The sequence below is a fragment of the Phalacrocorax carbo genome, chromosome 22 (genome assembly GCF_963921805.1).
Source record: "Phalacrocorax carbo chromosome 22, bPhaCar2.1, whole genome shotgun sequence".
Taxonomy (NCBI): domain Eukaryota; kingdom Metazoa; phylum Chordata; class Aves; order Suliformes; family Phalacrocoracidae; genus Phalacrocorax; species Phalacrocorax carbo.
In genome coordinates, this window is record NC_087534.1 from 3,541,144 (window position 1) to 3,559,747 (window position 18,604).

Here is an 18,604-nt window from a genome sequence, read left to right on the forward strand (position 1 = left end):
TCAGCCTGACCCCAAAAACCAGTTCTGAAAGACAAGATGGTTTTTTTAAATATCTAAAAGATAGTGAGGAAAAGCTGCCAGACCTTGTGTCATCCTTGATCTGAATTGAAAAGTACATGGCTGTTTTACTGCCTGCAAATGTGCTCTCTTGTCTGGGGAGCAGAATGCTATTTCAAAATCTCAGTGCCATGTCCTGACTTAAAAACATCTACACACTGAGATGAGATGTTTTAGCAGATCTAAACATACTAAAGACAGAACCAAAGCAAAAATCTGCTGATGTGTGTGATAGGAGAGTTGTTTGAGATCATTAGTGGAATTTCAAGGCTTAAGTGTTTGGTTACAGCAGATACTGTTGTCTTCTATCTAAAAGAAAGCTACTAAAAGGATCTTAGCCATAACATTGTGCCAAGAAATGCAGAGCAAAGGGAGGAAAAAAAAATAATCTCAGCTTGGTTTGTGCAAACATACAATAAAGAACATGAACAAAGGTCTGGGCTTGGTTGTGTCAACACAGTTTGTATATTAAAACATAGCATGTTTTTTCAATAACACTGCATAATGAAATACAAACTTCTTAAAGATGCAGCTTCTCTCTGGAGTACTCACCCTTGTCCCATTAGTGCCTGAAGGCCCTATGCTGGGTCAGAGCCCTGTAAAACCAGGTGCTGATCAGCAAGAAACCAGCTCTGTTTTAAATGGTTTACAGATAAAGGAGGAAAGAGTAGTTTTTCCATTCCATAGCTAAAAATGCAGGGTGCCTCAATGAACTCTTCAAGGTGTGTCTCTCTATACCTCAGAATAAAAAACTCTGAATGTTCATGTGTGGGTTTTAAGTACTTCCCTCCCTGGCATTGGTTAAACCGAATTAGTTGCTTTCCATTTGCTTTTGAGTTTCCTTATTCTGGTCCTTAATGCAGTGTGCAGTGCTGGGCTGGCCCCTCATGGTGGGCAGGCAGCTGGGGCTCTCTTAAGAGTGTGCAGGCTTTCTGTATTTACGTAATTTTTATGCAGCCTGTGCATGGTAAAGGCCGAATCTTGTGGGTTTTAGTGTAAACGATCCCTTGAGGCAAAATAGGAGTATGTGACTATAAACACAGCAGCACCCAGTGCCAGGGGCTCGGCAGCCCTGAATCCCTTCCCACAACAGTAGTTTGAAACTCTGAAAGATTTTTCCCTTATTTTGACATTGAAAATATCTCTGAATTCTCTTCAATGATTTAAAATGACCTAATTTAAATAAATGCAGGTGTGGGGTATGGGCTCGATGACCCCCTTGACTCGGAGATACTCCATTCGGCGGTCTGAAAGCTGCGGGGGATCTCTGCGGGGCTGGATGTTGCTCTCTTCGCTCTTCAGTCAGTCCCCGCTCTCGGGGATGCTCTTACAGCCGGAGAGTTTGGTTTTTGGATGTTTGAGGGTTTGGTTTTGGGTGTGTGGTTTGTTTTTTTTTTTACCCCTTTGAAGCCCTAAGCAGTAGCTGGGCCGGCCCATCCCCCTTCCTTTTGTTGTGCTAATTCCCGAGCGAGGCGGGGGGAGCTGGGGAGAGCAGCCCCGGGACCCCCGGGCCGTGGCGCCGGCGCTGTCCGGCGGAGGGACCGGCCCCGGGACAAAGGGCCGCGGCCCGGGGCGGCGGCGCTCCCGAGCTGCCCTGCGCTGAGGGGATTCAAACGGCGGCCCCACCGCGGCCGCTCTGCCCCGTCTCCCCCCCGGCAACAGGCGGGGCTTGGGCTCTCATTGGCCGAGGGAGCGGGCGGCGCGCTCCTATTGGCTGGAGCAGGGTGGCCCGGGGAGGGGGGAGGAGGGTGAGGGTGTTATACGGCGTAGGGAAGCGGCCGCCATTTTGTGTGGGAGATAGAGGGGTGGCGGCGGGCGTTGGTGGAGCGGGTTCGGCTGTGTTTTGGGGGGGGGGTGTCGGAGAGCGACGGCGGAGGAGCGGCGGTGTCGGTTCCTAAAGGCCCCGGTGTGTGTGTCTGTGCTTGTGAGCGAACGAGTCGGACAGAAGTCGGTAAGGGAGGAGCGGTGCGGGGAGGGCCGGGCGCTGTCGCCGCCATGTTGTGCTCGCCGGGCTGTTCCATTGTTGGGGAAACTGGGACGGGGGTTCCCGGCTCCCCGCGGGGTCAGGCCGGGGTTTCTAGGTAACATAAGAAGAGAGAAAGTTTGGAGGCAAACGGAGGTCTGTGAGCAAACAGCAGCTTGGTTTGTGCTAATGACGTTATGTCGGCCCTTCGTTTTAGTCACAACAAGGCGAAAGCTGGCAATGAAGATGGGCGGCTCTTCCTGGAGCTTTTGGGGAGAGGTGGGCTGGGGGCGCGGATGACTTAAGGCTGACCTGTCGATTAGGGGGAGGTGAATAGATTGGAGTGCCTTAAGATGAAAATCTTAAGATTTCAGGAGAGCGTGAGCCATGGGCTAAACAGGAAATTAGTTTAAGAGTTAACAAGGAATTACTTTGCTAACGGAGGTGGAAGAAAACATCTGACAGATCAGAAATGGAGCTCTGGTGACGGCCGGAGGAGGTTTGGGGGTGCGAGTGGCTCCGTGGGAAGCCTCGGGGCACTTGGGGTCCGTTTCTGTGCGCAGCAGTTGTGGGCGGTGCGTTCCTGCTCTGGCCCCTCGGCTCGGGCGGGTGGGTGCCCAAGGGCCGGCTGTCAGGAGGGCTTCTTCGTGCCCAAGAGTGACGCACGGAAGCGCCGGTTCCCTAAGAGTTCATCCCAAAGCATTTTCCATTGTATTTGACTTTTTTTTTTTTACCCCCTATTAAAAAAAAGTATAAGGTTCTTGTTTGCCTATTAAACTACTTACTAAGATATACAGAGTGAGCGTGATGAAAATGCTATTGTTTGTGAAATGCTAAGTGTGACGGTGAAGTTTATATAAATAGATAAATACTATTGTCTCTTGGTTTTGGTTTTATTTTGGAGTTTGAAGTAGTGTTATCTTTAACAAATAAGAGACACAAAACTGACCTTACGAATTATCTGAATTATTTCAGCTTTTTTTTTCTTCTTAATTTGAAAGGGAAACAATTGTTTCCTTAACCTGAATTCAAACTGCTTTCTCATTTATGCAGTGGGACTTCTCCCTTGGAGCTTCTGTGCCGAGAATCCGATGTTGGGCTCGGCTACCTGGCTGAATACAGCAGATCAGCCCATGAAAACTTCTGTTCCTAGCCAAAGGAAGGAGTCCAGCAAAAGGCAGCACCTACTCTTTCAGGCTTGGAAGCAAGAAAGGGGGCAAGAGTTGGAGAGTGTGGAATCTGAGAAGACAACTGAGAGGTAAACGGGGCGTGGGGGGCGGTGGGAGAGGAATAGTATGCTGTAGGAGAGTCAACATGAGGTGCCAAGTACCCTGTGATAGTATCTGACTGTCTGCTTTGGAAGTTCAGTAACAAATGGCTGCCTTCCGTTTGAGGTTGTTTTCGGGTCGCTTTCGGTTTATCAGAGCAATTCTTGGACTTACCAGAAAAACCGGGGGAGTGGCTTTATCAGTGCAAACTTTGCCCAGATCTATAGATGTAACAGGCTTGGTTTAAATGTCTTCAGGATTAAATACCAAACACCTTAAATTTGGCACTGTATTTTGGGAGCAGCACATCTTTCACGTTCTTCCAAAACACTTTTTGCTGAGGAGAAAAGAAGCAGCATATTTAGTAGTTGGGCTGCCTGGAGGACCAGCGTATTTGTAACTAGGTAACGTGCTGGTCAGCCAGCAAGAGCAGAATGGTTAAGCCATTGTAGAGTCAGCAATCTCCCACTCGGAAGATACGCTGCTTTATAATTCCTGTGTCAGCTAATCTCTTAGTTATTACTGAAGTGGTGCCCAGTGAAGGAGAAGAAGCAGTACTTTGAGTTGATAGAAGTTTTGGTTAGATTGATTTCAGTCTCTGTGCTTAGAATAAAAAAATTTTCTGAAATATTTTCTGGTTAAGAAAAAAAAAAAGTGGTAATGCAAACTCCACCGACTTCTCCCCATTTTTACAGGTGACATTTAAGTTGAAGATGGGTGGTGGAGAAAGATTCAACATTCCAGTTCCCCAGTCTAGAAATACCACCAAGAACCATCAACAACTTAAAAACAGGCAGAAGAATAAAGACCAGAATTCGCAGATGAAGACCTATATGAAGAAAGAAAGAGGACATGGATGCAACTCATCATCTGGTGCATGGCAGGCCATGCAAAAAGGGGGAAAGAACAACGTTCATTTCCCCAATAATCAAAATTGGAGTCCTACTTTGTCAAATCGCAACCTGTTTTTCACACCTCAAACCAATCAGAACTATGCTGGAGCAAAATTTAGTGAGCCACCCTCACCAAGTGTTCTTCCTAAGCCACCAAGCCACTGGGTACCTGTTTCTTTTAAACCTTCTGATAAAGAAATAATGACATTTCAGCTTAAAACATTGCTTAAAGTCCAGGCTTGAGATGTAACTTTTCATATTTTTGTAAAGTTATTTAAATTTACAGGGTTTCAAATTTGAGACTAGTTATTCCTAACTCCAGATGTACAGAACCAGGCGTTCTTGCTGCATGTAGTTAGTTGCTTGGATTAGAAGGGGGCGGAAGCTTCCATTCTCCTCATGCTTTACCTCAAAAGTTGGGTGCTGTGTTCACTGACTGTGAAATACATATTTTTGGTCTAATCAAATCCTGAACAGTCACCATTTATTGTAAGAGTAAATGGGGCTGTCTCTCACAATTGGAATTGTGACTACTTTTTGGTATGGTGTTAGGTAAAAGCTGGTTTCCTAACTTAATGCAGCATTAACTGGAAGGAAACACACTGAAAGCTTTAGTCACGTACTTTGCTGCTTTTCAAACTCATGCAAAATTTGCTAGGTAAGTACCAAGTGCGGAGCAGAGGACACCACCGAGGCACTAGGTAAAAACACAGACCCTTGCTTGCACCTGTGCGCTTTATTTGGCACTCCTGGATTGGCAACGAGCATTTCAAGCCTGTGACTAAAATTGAGATCTAGGAAACATATTGGTGCGTGTTCTTGAAAGGGTGGAGGAGCAGGTCGGGCAAATCCCTCGTGGTCTCCTCCAGCCCTAGCACTTGGGATCTCCGCACATCCGACTGCCCCAACCAGCGACCTCACGTTGCCGGATGGCTGCCAAAAACTAACAAATCCTTTGTATTCTGATTGCACTGACGAGTTCCAAAAGGCATTTTAGTATTGGCTTTTAAAATAGTGAAAAGGTGGAGTAGTTACTTAGACTGGTCTTAAATTGGTTACCCTGTAATAATTGTTTTAAGTTACAGTAGCTTGTGGCAGGTATTAAAGTGTTTTCGTAGGGAAGACAGAGCCATGTAAATAAATGTAAAACTTTGTAGCATATGTAAATTTATGCTGGGCTTTCCTGCACAGAAGTATTTTTAGTACAAAACTGCTGAATGTAAGATGACCATGTTGAGCACATGGCCCGATTTTAAAAAGAGATATTTTGGGTTTTTTTTTTTAAAAATAATCGTGGCTGTGCCCTTGCACTTAACATGCACGTTTTACTTGGTTGTGAGCTCATTTTTGAAGTAAAGTCAGTGCAAAAGAGGCTTATTTAGAATTTTTTAAGAAAATTTAAAAAACTTAAAAAAAAAAACAAACTTGAACAGCTTTTAAGATACTCCTGAATGTATAGGAGAGGTGTGGATTAAGTGATGAAGAGGTGTTCAAATCAGGTGTTTCACAAGAATGCAAATGACAGTTCAGGTGCTCAATGAAATTGAAGTATTGGTTCATTTTAGAAATGTCACATTATCTTTTGTCCTGATATTTGGTAAACTGTTACCACAGGCCGGGGCAGCTGCAGGCCTGCAGCTTCCAGTGCTCTCGCAGCTCAGCTGCTCCTCTAACAGCAACAGCTGACCTGTGATAACAGTCCAAGGTTACTTAAAAATACAGTAATTGGTAAAAATGGGCTTTAAGGTGAAAGGGAGTTTGTGGAATGCTCGTTGCAAGGTCTTTGTACATTCGAAATGCACTGGTCAAGTGTTTACAAATCTGTGGCTCCCAAGTGGATGGAATTGGCTGTCTTTAAACTGATGTCTCTGTGCCCCAGACCTACAGCAGGGAAGGAGCTGCGCCCCCCCTCACGATTATGTATATGCGACTTCAAATTGTCAGTTACTAGTGGTACATGGATAAATTGGAAACAAAAAATTTTAAATAAACTAAACTTTTTACCCCCCTAAAAGCATCTGTTTGTTTCAAGATGGGTAAGGGAAAAGCAGGATTACATGATTTTGGCAGCTCAGGGAGCTCCTCGCAGTATGCCCCCTTAACTGGCAAGACACTCCCTACAATCCTCCCTCTCGGTAAGAAGCGGCCCCCCAGCAGGGCTCTGCGTGTGCTCCAGGCCAAGCGCCAGAGCAAGCTGGAAATTCCTTCCCAGGGAAGGCAGCTTCTTCAGCTGCAGCCCTCTCGCTCCCGCCTCGCCAGCCGCGGCCGAGCACAGAGCTCAAAACCCAGCGCTGGCGCTACAAACCGAAGCCTGCCGCGGGGCTGCCAGGCTCTGCTCAGCAAAACCAGACCGGTGAGTGAGACAAGCTAGGCCAGAGCAGATGCAGCTCAAGCTTAGGCAAGCCCAGTTGCCATCTCTTGCTACCCCTGACATGGGACGCTGGCTCAGTGCTCTGGGCTAGAGGGAGCCCCTGGGGGTTCAGTGCTCGGCCTCCAACAGACTACAGCTGGATTAATTAAGTCAGAAGGTGCTCTCAAGTTATAGTCAAAACTTGTACATTTTATTCCCAATTCACAGGGTTATTTGCACAGATGGAACACAAAACTCAAGAAGAAAGGATGTGTATGAATAAAACATTAGCATCTTTTGATCAAACACTACAGGGTACATAGTCTTCCCTTCCTAAAAGTCTCATCAGTAAGAGCATCTTTAGACAAATATTATAGCAATGGACTACAGACCTTTTAAGCAAGTTACAAGATAAATGGAGAAAACCAGCAATTATTAATGGGTGATTATGTCCTAAAAATGTGTAAATTTATCCCTTTGTACTTCAAAATGTTAATCTGCAACATCCCTGCCAAAAAATCAAGTAGCAGTGCTGCGATGTAGAGCGATCCAATTGCCCTTCTCTGAGCACATTTCAAGCTGTTACTCCAGACTAAACAGAAAAAAAGCTCTTTCCAAGAAGAGAGCTCAAAACAACATTTAAACTGAAAATTTTCACTTTGAATAAAGCCATTATACTGTACATTTAAACATCTTTAAAAGACATAGAAAGGAGAACATTTAGCTTTCAGAGACCAGTCTATTATAGTCCCTAATTTAAACACCCAGCTACTTAACACTAAACTTAAGATTTTTAATTATCAGTTGGGTGCATGGACTTTTGGTGAAAAAGAAGTTCCAATAGAGCCTTCTATTACTGCTGAGATGAATCGATACGCTGCAGATAGTGTGGAGCACAGCCATTACTTTCAGCAGAATTTTTTTTTTTTTAAACATACTACTTCAAAATTCTACAAATTTTTGCAGGAATGACAAAATCTAGTTTACCACAGAAAAACATAATTCCCACCATTCTTGAGACTCCAAAAGAAAGATGCCTATACATGATCTTTTGTAGCCTGCGTATGTTCTTGCATTCCAGCTGTGCATAACCTGCAGGTAGCTTGCGCAAGACAGGCTACTGCTTTTTTTATTTTATTTTAGAGCAGGACTAGGATACCTGCATCAAGGAAGGGAGATGTTATCTAGATGGGCTGTGGCTTGACTTGCATGAATGCGTAAACATTCCCTGCCCTTTTGGCCACATCCTGCTAACTCGTCCCCAACTGAAAGGCCCACAGAACAGCTTCTTCACAATTTTTCCATGGGAGCAAGAACTAGGACAACATCTTTATTCATGCACTCTTGAAACATCGTGGGTTTGTGTTCGGCTTTTCTGGCTTGTTCATATACACAAGTCAAGTCAAAGTTTAGTCCTACCTCTGGGAGAGAAAGAAAGAACCATCAGAACTGTCAGATACTACATTACACTTGCAATGAACTGGATTTTCAAAACAAAAAAAAAATTTAAACTGTGCTATACATAAATGTTGAGGCACACAATAAAAGGACATGCTGACAAAATAGTTAAGGTATAGTTACTGTTACTCTGCAGCTCAAATCAGAACCTCAGCCTGGACAGAAAGATGTTCCCCTCCCTCCTCCCCACCCACCCTGCTGCCATTGCGGCTGGACTAACTGAACACCCCCCATGGCAATGCCTTGCAGGCCGCTGATGAAGGCCTGGCCGCACTCGCCCACGACACAGCCAGGCGGACCCCTTTTAAGTAGGATTAGCCTTGAAGACTACATTCACTTAAGCTGAAAGAGGGTGGGGTGCTCTACTGTTACAAGCCCTTTTTACAGCTACAAGATAATCACAGCTCAACTTCGAGGTGCAAGAGTGGGTTTATCAAAGCAATTAAGTGCTTTTCAGAGTGGTTTTCGTTCAGTGGCAGAAGAATCACCAGCTGTAAATACCACAAGTGCCAGGAGGCAGCTCCAATTTTAAACAAAGTTTTGCCACCTTCCAGAGAACCCCTGCTGACGCCATTTTTGATATGGCAAATATAAATTGATAAGGCGATACTAGAAATTTGGTTCTATAAGAAGCTTCAATTGCTGATTTTAAGTAGTTCACAACCTGGCTAATATCACATCTGAGTTATAACCATCGGGCAGTCTATCCAGCAATAACGGAAGTTAATGGAAAAGACATGTCAATATATTAGACTAAAGCATATGCTTATCATCCTCATTTTGTCTAGTACCCCCTTAAAAATGTGACATGGTATTTATTCAGACATTAAATGATAAATTCCTGACTCTACTGAAATACCATAGCAAGGATTGTACTCCATAAGGGATGCATAGCTCTACTCCTAACCATGCTCTGGAGTCAAATTCTAAAGCTACAATAATTCCAGTGGATCGGTATTTCCTTCATTTTTTTATTACAGCATGTTTGCTAAATTTACAGCAAGCAGAAAATAAGCTGGGTCTTTAGTTATTTTGATCAAAACATTGATGTTTTAAAGGTAGTACACAATATTTGTTAAAAAGAACATATAAAAATACCTTTTTAGAAGCCTCTATAAGAAAGGAAATACAAAGTTTAATCCCACAACTTTCCTCTGCTAGAGCTGCACGCTACTGCTACAGTTTTAAATAGACTTTTTGCTGTTTTTAAACTATACATCCAGGAAAGTCTACAAAATTAAAGGAACGTGCATATAAATGATTGCATAGCAGAACATGAACATTAACTGCAAACAGTAAAGAAAGAGTTAGAAATACTATCAAATGTACAAAGATTCTAGAATCAACCCCCTAAGCACGTTCCACTGCCAACATTAAAAATCCATCTGCGTTTCTTCAAAGGCCCTGCTGAAAACACTTACACCCAAACCTAGAACATTTCTCTAAAAAGGAACTTTTTGAAATCAATGTCTTTATATGCTACTACATGAGACAGCAAGGAACACTAGGTGTTTGATGCTGGCTTTTGAAGGTAAAGAAAAAAAAACAATGCCAAAAGCCATTTTCATAACAAAGTGTCTTGCCTTCTAGAGAAATACTGGTAAGATTACACACTGGGCTTGTTATTTTTCACATTCAATTTACTAAATATACTGTATTAGTGATAAACTAAATAGCTAGAGATGCAGCTCCTGTTCATATCCAACTTCAAACATTTGTTCTTAAGTAAAATGAAATCTTGGAACCAAACCACTATCCGTTCGGAGGAAGAAGTGATTCAGACTTGCTCGACCAAATACTTTGATGTGTAAAAGCAAGCCTTTCTTAGGAAGAGAGATGGCTACAGTTTTATACCTATGAATACACCAACTAACCACAGGAGTCATTGGCATAAAAGTTTAGTTCTTATATACTGTACACACACAACTCGAAACAATCTACTTGTATCTAACAGCAGGAAAACTAAGCAATTTTATGGTTAACTGCTCACTAAAATTTAGAATAGATACAAAAACTGCATAAAATGTACACACAACCTAATATTTAGTTGCTCTGCCATTTGCTGAGATCTGAATTTAATTTTCCATTTCAAGGTGGGTTCCCCCCCTCACACATTTAGTACTAGCAGCCAGGTCAAAAGCAGTGAAGACTCTATCCTGACAAGTCACGACACTGCACAATCTCGGAACGAGCTTCCAAGGCCAACTCTCTCCCCGTGTACTACATGCAATGTTAGTACCATCCCTCCAAGATGGCAGGGTTAAAGAGAAATCTCAAACATATCTCTCCAGAGAGCTCCATTTACCAACCTACTTGTGTCAGTGGGCATGGAGAATACAGACACCTGCCTTTGAACAATGGAAACGTAAAACTGCCAGTCTGCATTTCACAGCGGTCAGTGTTGCACTACAGCTGTCCAGTTTTCTGTTTTATCACAAAGTTTAGCGTTAAAGAACAAGTTAAACAGCTGGTTTAACTGTTCAGCACAAACTGGTACCAATTTCCTCTACGGGTATGACATTTTTAATAGGACAATGTTGCAAGTTACGATCAATCAAGTCATCACCAATATCTAAGCATTAAAAATGCAAATCTTTACAAAAATATACATAGAGACACCACAACCAAATCAGTAGCTGCCCATGACATTTAACCAAGTGGACATTCTCTCTCTCTCTCACTCTCTCAGTGGCTTCTCAACACTGTTTTAATTTTAACCATTGTCGGCTACAGGGAAAACTGACAATATTTTTTAGCACTGTTGCAACATCATATTCCTGATAATTTAAGTAAACTGAACTGTGTGTAAATGAATCTTACATGCCTAAAAACAACATGGATACACTGTTAGTGGCCACTGGACTTGGGACTAGTCCACGACCTTGATCTGGATTTTGACCTAGATCTAGAATGTGATCTTGACTGTGATTTGGATCTAGCTGGTTCTTTTTTTCTCGACTCCTTTTCATATCTTGAGCTGGACTTATAGTGTGTTTTAGAATCTGTTTTAGAGGTGCCTCTAGATTTGGTGTGAGATGCAGACCTAGACCGTGATTTAGCCTTCATTTCTTTCTTGGGCTGTGACTTGGATCGTGATCTTGAATTGGACTTAGATCTTGAAAAAGATCGATTGCGGTGTTTGAACCTATCAGAATAAAGGGGAGAGAGGAGATTTGAATGTAAAAACACTATTCTTACACATCTAGAACATTAAAAATTGTTTACCGTTTTTTGCAGGAGAAACTTTTTTAAAAACCTATAGTTAAAGGAATACAGTGATCTAGCTTTCAATTTAAAGAGCGTAAAAGTATTTTACCTATCGTTGTCCGAATGGCTTCTGCTACGACGAGGTCTTCCAGTAGGTCTACTGCTAAAAAGGTACATCAGAAAAAGTAAACGGTGGCAAATACCTATGTAGGCATACAAATGCTTAATACATTATTTTTCAAGCTGTGCATTTGCTTTTAGTTACTCTTCAGTGAAGCACAGAATCATTTCATTCAATACTTCTGATTTGATGCAGCATGCAAGATACGCCACTCCCACAAGTCATTACAAAGTGAGTATAGACAAAGATTATTCAAAATTTTATCAATTAAATAGTCAATGTGGTGTTTCTCCTCCAACAGACTGCTGTGCAGTTGAAGCCAAACACACACTACACTTACTTTCTGGGACTATACGATCTTCTATAGCTGTAATCAAAAGAACGACTTCTAGACCGTCTCCTTTCGTAACTCCGACTTCTAGACCGCCTATATCTGTCATAGTCATCGTAACGGGAAGAACTGTATAGGTTTCTGCCTTCCTTGGCTTTCATTTGATTTGGTGCTGTAAAAAATAGCAATATTTAACATTTTAAGTTAAAAAAAGATGCCCTACTTTCCCTTTAGTGACACTATCAATCCATATATTTGGCATTTAGCAGAAAGCCTAATTCTTGGTTCTAGCAGACAGGTTTATGAAAAGGACAGATCAGACTGCTCTGTGTCATTTGCTTTTTGCTGCTTTAACCACTGGACAAAAACTAACACAGCCTTGCAGGTACCAGAAATCTAAGGGGGGGACACCCCCTACCCCAATAACCAGTAAGGACGGACTAATGCTTCCTAAAACCAGAACACAGAACTGGCTAAGGTGATTTCATGCCACCTGGGAACCAGTACAACAGGCCAAACCCATGACTGAAACATTCTAACATTCTTGCGTTTACCCCAAAAGTGAAAGCTAACAGGGAATTAATTACACATTCCTTTTGACTACACAGCACCATGGATTACACCTGATCCGCAGTCGTCTTTAATGATTAAAAGACAGCGTATACAGAAGCACCAATGGATGCCACACAAAGAGAAGTCTGATTCCAAAAGTGTTGTGTCCCCCCCAGTACAACAGTGAACATTCACTCTGTAGCTTAGTTATTAAACTTAAGAATGAATTAACTTCTTAGGCTTCTGTTGTACTTTCTCTAAGCAGCACAGCTATCTTTCCTTTGTATTAAATCCCATTCTCATTCAAACCCAAAGACCAGGCTCAAAGTATTTTAAACACATCACACTGTAATGAGCACCATCTGTACTAAACATCTACAGTTTTTATGTTTTAAGTGCTGCTGTTAACAACACTACAGTAGATTTATTTAACTTTTGTTCAGAAACTTTAAAGAAATCCCAATGTTTGTATACAGGACAGAGGCTTGTCCTTCAGAGCATGTAATTTCCATTGACTTCAGTAAAAGTTAAATGTGCACATGTGAGGGAAACCTGGACAGTTAGCTTGTTTCTCTGACAGCTTTAACGGAAAGATCTTTAAGGCACTTTTATTCCCAGGCTGCACATGAGTATCACAGTCCTGTTTTAGTTCAACAAGTATGCGTTGGGTTTACCAACAGCATGTTTTATGGTTATATAATATCCACGTCTATTGATATGTTAAGAACATGTATACAAATAACAGATGGAAAAGATGAAAGTTCTCTTTACAACTCTCTGTTCAGAAAATAAGACTTCTGTTCCATGTTGAATTGAGAAACTTCAAAATTTACTTATATCCTGATGCCAAATGAAAATGAAGACATTACCTCAGTCCTGGAAACTGGGCTGCACTGCGAAATGCCAACACAGAATCACTAATACGCTTTGACACAATATAAACATTGCAATACATTAAAACTGGGCTACTCATTTTGACAGGGAGAATTTTCAACAGTGTGTTTCTGCAAAGAAAGCCTGAGAGAGCTGCACAGAAAGCTCTTAAGAAGTTTCAGCTAGCAGCAAATATCAGATTGTGGTAAGTAACCGTTATACTTAGTTATCTGTTTTTAATTAAAATGAGTCATTAATAATTACTGGATACAAAGCAAAACACCCATACACTATTTATATACAAGAACAAACATATCACAATTAATAACACATGTAAGGTTGCCTGGCACCAAACATTAAGGCTAAAATCGTAGTCTGATGAAATACACACAAGGCACTTACTCTTCCGATCCCCCTGTGCAAACTGGATTTCTATTTGCCGACCACAAATCCACTTTCGATCCAAATTATGGAGAGCATCTTCTGCATCACGGACATCTTCAAATGTGGTGAGTGTTAAGGTACTTGGGAATTTGAGTTGTTTACAGATTTGGTATTTAAAATTAAAGATAAATCAGTTATTTTCTAATTTTACTTTTTGTTTTGGGGTTTTTTAAGTTCACTAGTATCTTTTTTTTTTAAATTAACCGCCAGCTATCTGAGAACTCCTATAATAAAAATAAAATCTCATAATATGACCATGAGCTTATTCATCAGCAAGCAGATGCTTTGCAATACTCTAACTTTTTTCTTCTCCCACTTGTACTTATGCAAGGAAAAAAGAACCGGTATCCTTTTCAAAATACATTTGTTAATGGTCATTCAGCTCTCTCCACTACACTGACTTCACTAAAATTAAACCCTACTTGTTAAATTACATTAGGCATACCAACAGTACAAATTAACACGTGTCTATTAGTTTTAGAATTGGGATAAAGCTTCCCTTTTTCCAACCAACTGGTTTTAAATTTAAATTTTGTGATGCCATGGACAGGCATACAGACCTGCAACAGTCCGAGATAAAAGCATACACTAACACCCCACACTATCAGTCAGGTCTGACGTTCAGTAACACAGACATTACTGATTTTACTCCACAAGATTGACCACTACTGTAACTCACACAGCACCTTCCAGCTATGCGACCTGAAAGAACAAATTGCCCTTCTCCTTGTAGGAACTCAGTTCATCATCTACGCAGAAACTAAACTATCACGTTGAAGGTATATATATTGACAAACCAAGAACGAATGCACTTTCATTCAAGACCACAGTTACAAAAGCACTCACGAGAGAAATATTACAGGTTTTGTCAATGGACTAAACCAGAATCATTCATCAAATTACTGCTTACATGACAAACAGAAGAGAAACTGTTATTCTGTAGGATACATCAGGTATGACTCCTTTAATCTTGGCCACCATTCAACTTCATCTTGACCTTTAACTCTTTAAGTGCTTGTCAGAAGGACTTGTCATGAGATGCTTGGCCAAAAATGACAGATGGCTTTATCTTTTACTTTGAAAAACAACCTTTTCCCCCTTTTGTAGATAAAGCGAAGCTTTGTCTCCCATTATGGCTTGTCCTTCTTCCAGCTTTTCTTTATTTTTTCTTTTCCCAAACTCTCCCTTCTCTTCAAGCCTGATCCTTAAGAGGTCTTTGGCTTGTCTACTTGCCTTAATTGTTGAACTCTACTCTAAAGGTTCTTTCATGCTTTCTCTTTGGGGTCGCCATTACTGTACAGCTTTACATTCTGAGGCAACAACAGAGGACAGTAAATTAGGGGACAATATTAAAGAAAGAAGTTCACCTCATTTTTTATACAATCTGATTTTGATCAAGTGATTCCAGTTCCCATTTGTTAAATTAAAAACGAATACCAGCCACAGTTTGCTAAGCACAAGTTTACTTACATACCAGTGATAATAAAAACGTGCTAGACAATTTTGAGTCAGTGATAAATTTTCATTTAAATCATATAGTATTAATTTCAGTGACACAAGCAAGCTTTTATATTACTGGACTTGATTTAAGTTTTGCAAAAAGGCAAAGAACAACTGAGAGAAGTTAATCTTCAAAAATAACGAAACACCACAATATAAGTAAGACACTTATTAGATACAACACAAAAGTAAACTGCTTTTTCATTTAGATTTGTTACCTCTTACACAAACTTGAATTTCAAACTTCAACACCCCTCACTAATCAGCCATCTGAAGAAAGGATATTGAACATAAGCAAATCCTCTGGGGCGACGAGTGTAGAAGTCAAGTGGAACGTATACATCAACTATAGGCCCATAACGACCAAATTCACGGCGCAAGTCTTCAGACCTAGAACATCACAAATATCTTATATGTTGTTTCACTATTTAAGGTGTTGCAAAATACCCACCAAATTAAAAAAAAATAGTAATTTTTTTTAAAAAAAATCTACAATTAATATGACCACCTATCTTTTTGGAAGCAGCTGGTAGACGATGCATGTAGCAAAACATTTTTGGGGAAAAAAGTGTTGAGCAGTTCATTGCAAAGCGACACACTAGGCTTTTCTGAAACACTCGAGATTCAGGATGCCTAAGATATATACCCTGGTGTTTTGAAACCAGGGTTCAGCATAACTCTACAACAGAAGCATAAACTAAGAAGTGATGCATATTAGTCAACTCAGTGCAGGATATACTAGCAAAGGCAGGCAGAAAGCAAAAAGAAGGATCTAAGAATTACTGTTATTCAAGTACCTCACGCAACTCTTGACAATGCTTTTGCAACATGGAAACATCAACTGTAAGATCCAAGGAAACAGCAGGAGAATAAACCAGTCACACAGACTCAGTCCATAGAATAATCAATACTTACAACCACATCAAATAGAACAAAACTTGAGTGAGCAACCATTCATGCCCTTAGGATAGCTTTTCCAAAGAGGTGGCTTTAAGAGAGCCGAGCACAAAACTCTCGAACAGATCTGTAACTATGCTTAGAACAACTACTGTCTCCTCAACAGAGGGGTTTCTTAATCACATCAGCTTCTTTACATATATTTTTGTGTCATTTGAGGACAAGAACCTGTATGAGAAAGACTGATGTAGTATCATATTTATGTGGTATGAAAGAGTTACTACTATTTATTTATCTTTCTCATCGGTTGGGAAAGAATCTGCAGCACATATAGTCAACGATGGCAGAAGGCAACTATGACAACCAACATCAGGATCTCACAATGAAACAAGCTCTAAGAAGAATGTACTGTCTAATCATAAGCTTATGGTGAAAGCCTCAATAGGACTCACTTTATTTTAAAAAAGTTTGGAACTAACAGTCCACCCTGGCTGGTCCTACAGTTAAATAAACTACGAAAAAGAAGACAGAAAATTCACTTTAAAAAAATATTTAAATTGAAAATATTTATGCTTTTGACCACAATAAGGTTCCTAGTTCATTCCATCGTGCCCGTGACACTTATTTCCTCGGCAACTTCGGTGCAAGCTGCCCAGGCAGCAAGTCTGAAAACTCATGCTTGCACTTCATACAGGTCGACCTTACAGGGACTTCCACGCAAATTCTACAATTAACAACATAAGAATGCTCTGACTCACATATGCATTCTATACTAATATGCTCTAGAAACGTTTCACGGCCGATAAACACAAAAGGGACACGATAAACTGCAAAAGAGAAATAGAGAAATCTAGCAGTTTACTAAAAATATCCACGTAATAAACAAGAACCTGTGCAACAGACACTTTTTAATTATTTCAATCGCTACGAAAAGCTCTTTCACCAAGTTGCTGCACACGTTTAGTCCTTAAGGACTTTTGCTACAACGCAGCTACTACGGAGAAAAAGCACTGCTTCCTCCCCCCCTACAGCGAGTGTCACAAGAGGACACGGCGCATAACAATTAATGCAATAACATTCCACCCGAACTGGCAGCAATTACCACGCTAACGGAACCAACTGCGCCAAGAATTTTGGGGACACCCACAGCAAAGGCGCCGTTTTCTCCCTCCCGGTACCAATCGCTGTATTTCAAACGCGCATTTGAAACTCCAGCGGCTGCTGAGCCTCGCTCGGGGGCACGTCCCCGGCCATCCCGCAAGCGGAGGGCAAATCTCGCCTTCATCTCCCGACTAGACAAACTCAAACGCGGGGAAGAAGAGTTGCACTTTCTTCCAGCCCAGCTTTGTTCTCCCTGGACGTTGTTTTGAAACCGATCCTCCTGGAGGGGAGGGAAATGGAGCAGCCTCGCGAGGAGGGAGAGGAAAATGGAGAAGAGCGCGGAAGGCGAGGCAAGGGGAAAGGTAAAGCGGGAAAGGGAGCTGGCCGGCCTCTGCCCCGTCCCTCCCCTCGTTGCGGGAGGGCCCCGGCGCCCCTCCGGCGACGGCCGCCCGCGCGGCCTACCGAGCCCGCCAAAGCCTGCGCGGCCCCCGCGCCCCGCTGGCGCCCGCCCCCACTCACCGGGTGTCGTCGGCCACGTTCCGCACGAAGAGTGAGGTGTTGGGGGGTCGCAGGTAGCGGGACATGGCGGCGGCGACAGGGAGGGACGCGGGGGAGGGAGCGAGCGAGCGGCCGGGCCCGGGCGCTGCGGGTAGGCGAGCGGCTGAGGCGACCCTCCGGAGCTGCACGCAGCGCCGCCGCCGCCCGCCCGCCGCCTCTCGCGAGACTTCCCGCGGGGCTTCCGGCGAGAGCTGGGCGCGAGGAGGGAAACTCGGCGGGGCTGCCGGCGCCAAAATAGGCCCTGCCCTCGCTGCGCATGCGCCATAGGCCCGGCGGCGCTCTCAGTGGGGTCCTCCCCCGCCCTCGGCGCAAGCGTCCTGCTCCGCCCCCCCGCAGCCGAGCGGTCTTCCCGCCGAAAGAGGGGGAAGCGCGCGAACCGCCCTCCTCGCGCCGGCAAGATGGAGGGAGGTCTCTCGCTGTGGGGGGGTCATAGAATCATTAAAGGTTGGAAAAGACCTCTAGGATCATGAAATTAACCGTCAAACGAACACCACCGGGCCTCCTAAACCATGTCGCCAAGTGCCACGTCTGCACGTTTTTTCAATGCCCCAAGGGATGGTGGCTCCCCCACCTCTCAGGACAGCCTGTGCCAGTGCCTGACCACTCTGTCTGGAAAAACATTTTTCCTAATATCCAATCTAAACCACCCCTGACAAAGCTTGACGCCGTTTCCTCTCGTCCTATCACTAGTGTCTTGGGAGAAGAGACCAACCCCCACCTCACTACAACCTCCTTTGAGGCAGAGAGTGATAAGGTCTCCCCTCAGCCTCCTCCAGGCGAAACGCCCCCAGCTCCCCCAGCCGCCCCCAGCACACTTGTTCTCCAGACCCTGCCCCAGCCCCGCTGCCCTTCTCTGGACACGCTCCAGCCCCTCCAGGCCCTTCTTGTCCTGAGGGGCCCAAACCTGAGCCCAGCATTCGAGGTGGGGCCTCCCCAGGGCCTCACCAGGGGCCCCATCCCTGCCCGGCTCCTGCTGGCCACACCAGTGCTGACACAAGCCCGGGGGCTGGTGGCCTCCTTGGCCACCCGGG

At 43.2% G+C, this 18,604-nt stretch overlaps 2 protein-coding genes across 7 annotated transcripts; one reads left to right on the forward strand and one right to left on the reverse strand.

The window, feature by feature from the left end:
* Positions 1 to 1,837: 1,837 nt before the first annotated feature.
* On the forward strand, positions 1,838 to 6,195 carry PNRC2 (proline rich nuclear receptor coactivator 2). The gene is made up of 3 exons (XM_064471391.1): positions 1,838 to 2,008; positions 3,074 to 3,278; positions 3,984 to 6,195. The coding sequence occupies exon 3, from the start codon at positions 4,002 to 4,004 to the stop codon at positions 4,422 to 4,424; it is 423 nt and encodes a 140-aa protein (XP_064327461.1). The 5' UTR covers positions 1,838 to 2,008; positions 3,074 to 3,278; positions 3,984 to 4,001; the 3' UTR covers positions 4,425 to 6,195.
* A 525-nt stretch (positions 6,196 to 6,720) lies between these two features.
* SRSF10 (serine and arginine rich splicing factor 10) lies at positions 6,721 to 17,769 on the reverse strand. 6 transcript variants are annotated; one of them, XM_064471388.1, is made up of 7 exons: positions 17,535 to 17,765; positions 15,301 to 15,407; positions 13,476 to 13,577; positions 11,658 to 11,820; positions 11,306 to 11,359; positions 11,033 to 11,134; positions 6,721 to 7,952 (listed from the first exon to the last, which is right to left on the reverse strand). In XM_064471388.1, the coding sequence occupies exons 1-7, from the start codon at positions 17,597 to 17,599 to the stop codon at positions 7,934 to 7,936; spliced, it is 612 nt and encodes a 203-aa protein (XP_064327458.1). In that variant the 5' UTR covers positions 17,600 to 17,765; the 3' UTR covers positions 6,721 to 7,933. The 6 variants fall into 6 exon arrangements, with proteins under 6 accessions (XP_064327458.1, XP_064327460.1, XP_064327459.1 ...); XM_064471390.1 differs by lacking the exon at positions 11,033 to 11,134 and having other exon boundaries at positions 11,306 to 11,356; XM_064471389.1 differs by lacking the exon at positions 11,033 to 11,134 and having other exon boundaries at positions 17,535 to 17,762.
* Between the last annotated feature and the right edge of the window lie 835 nt (positions 17,770 to 18,604).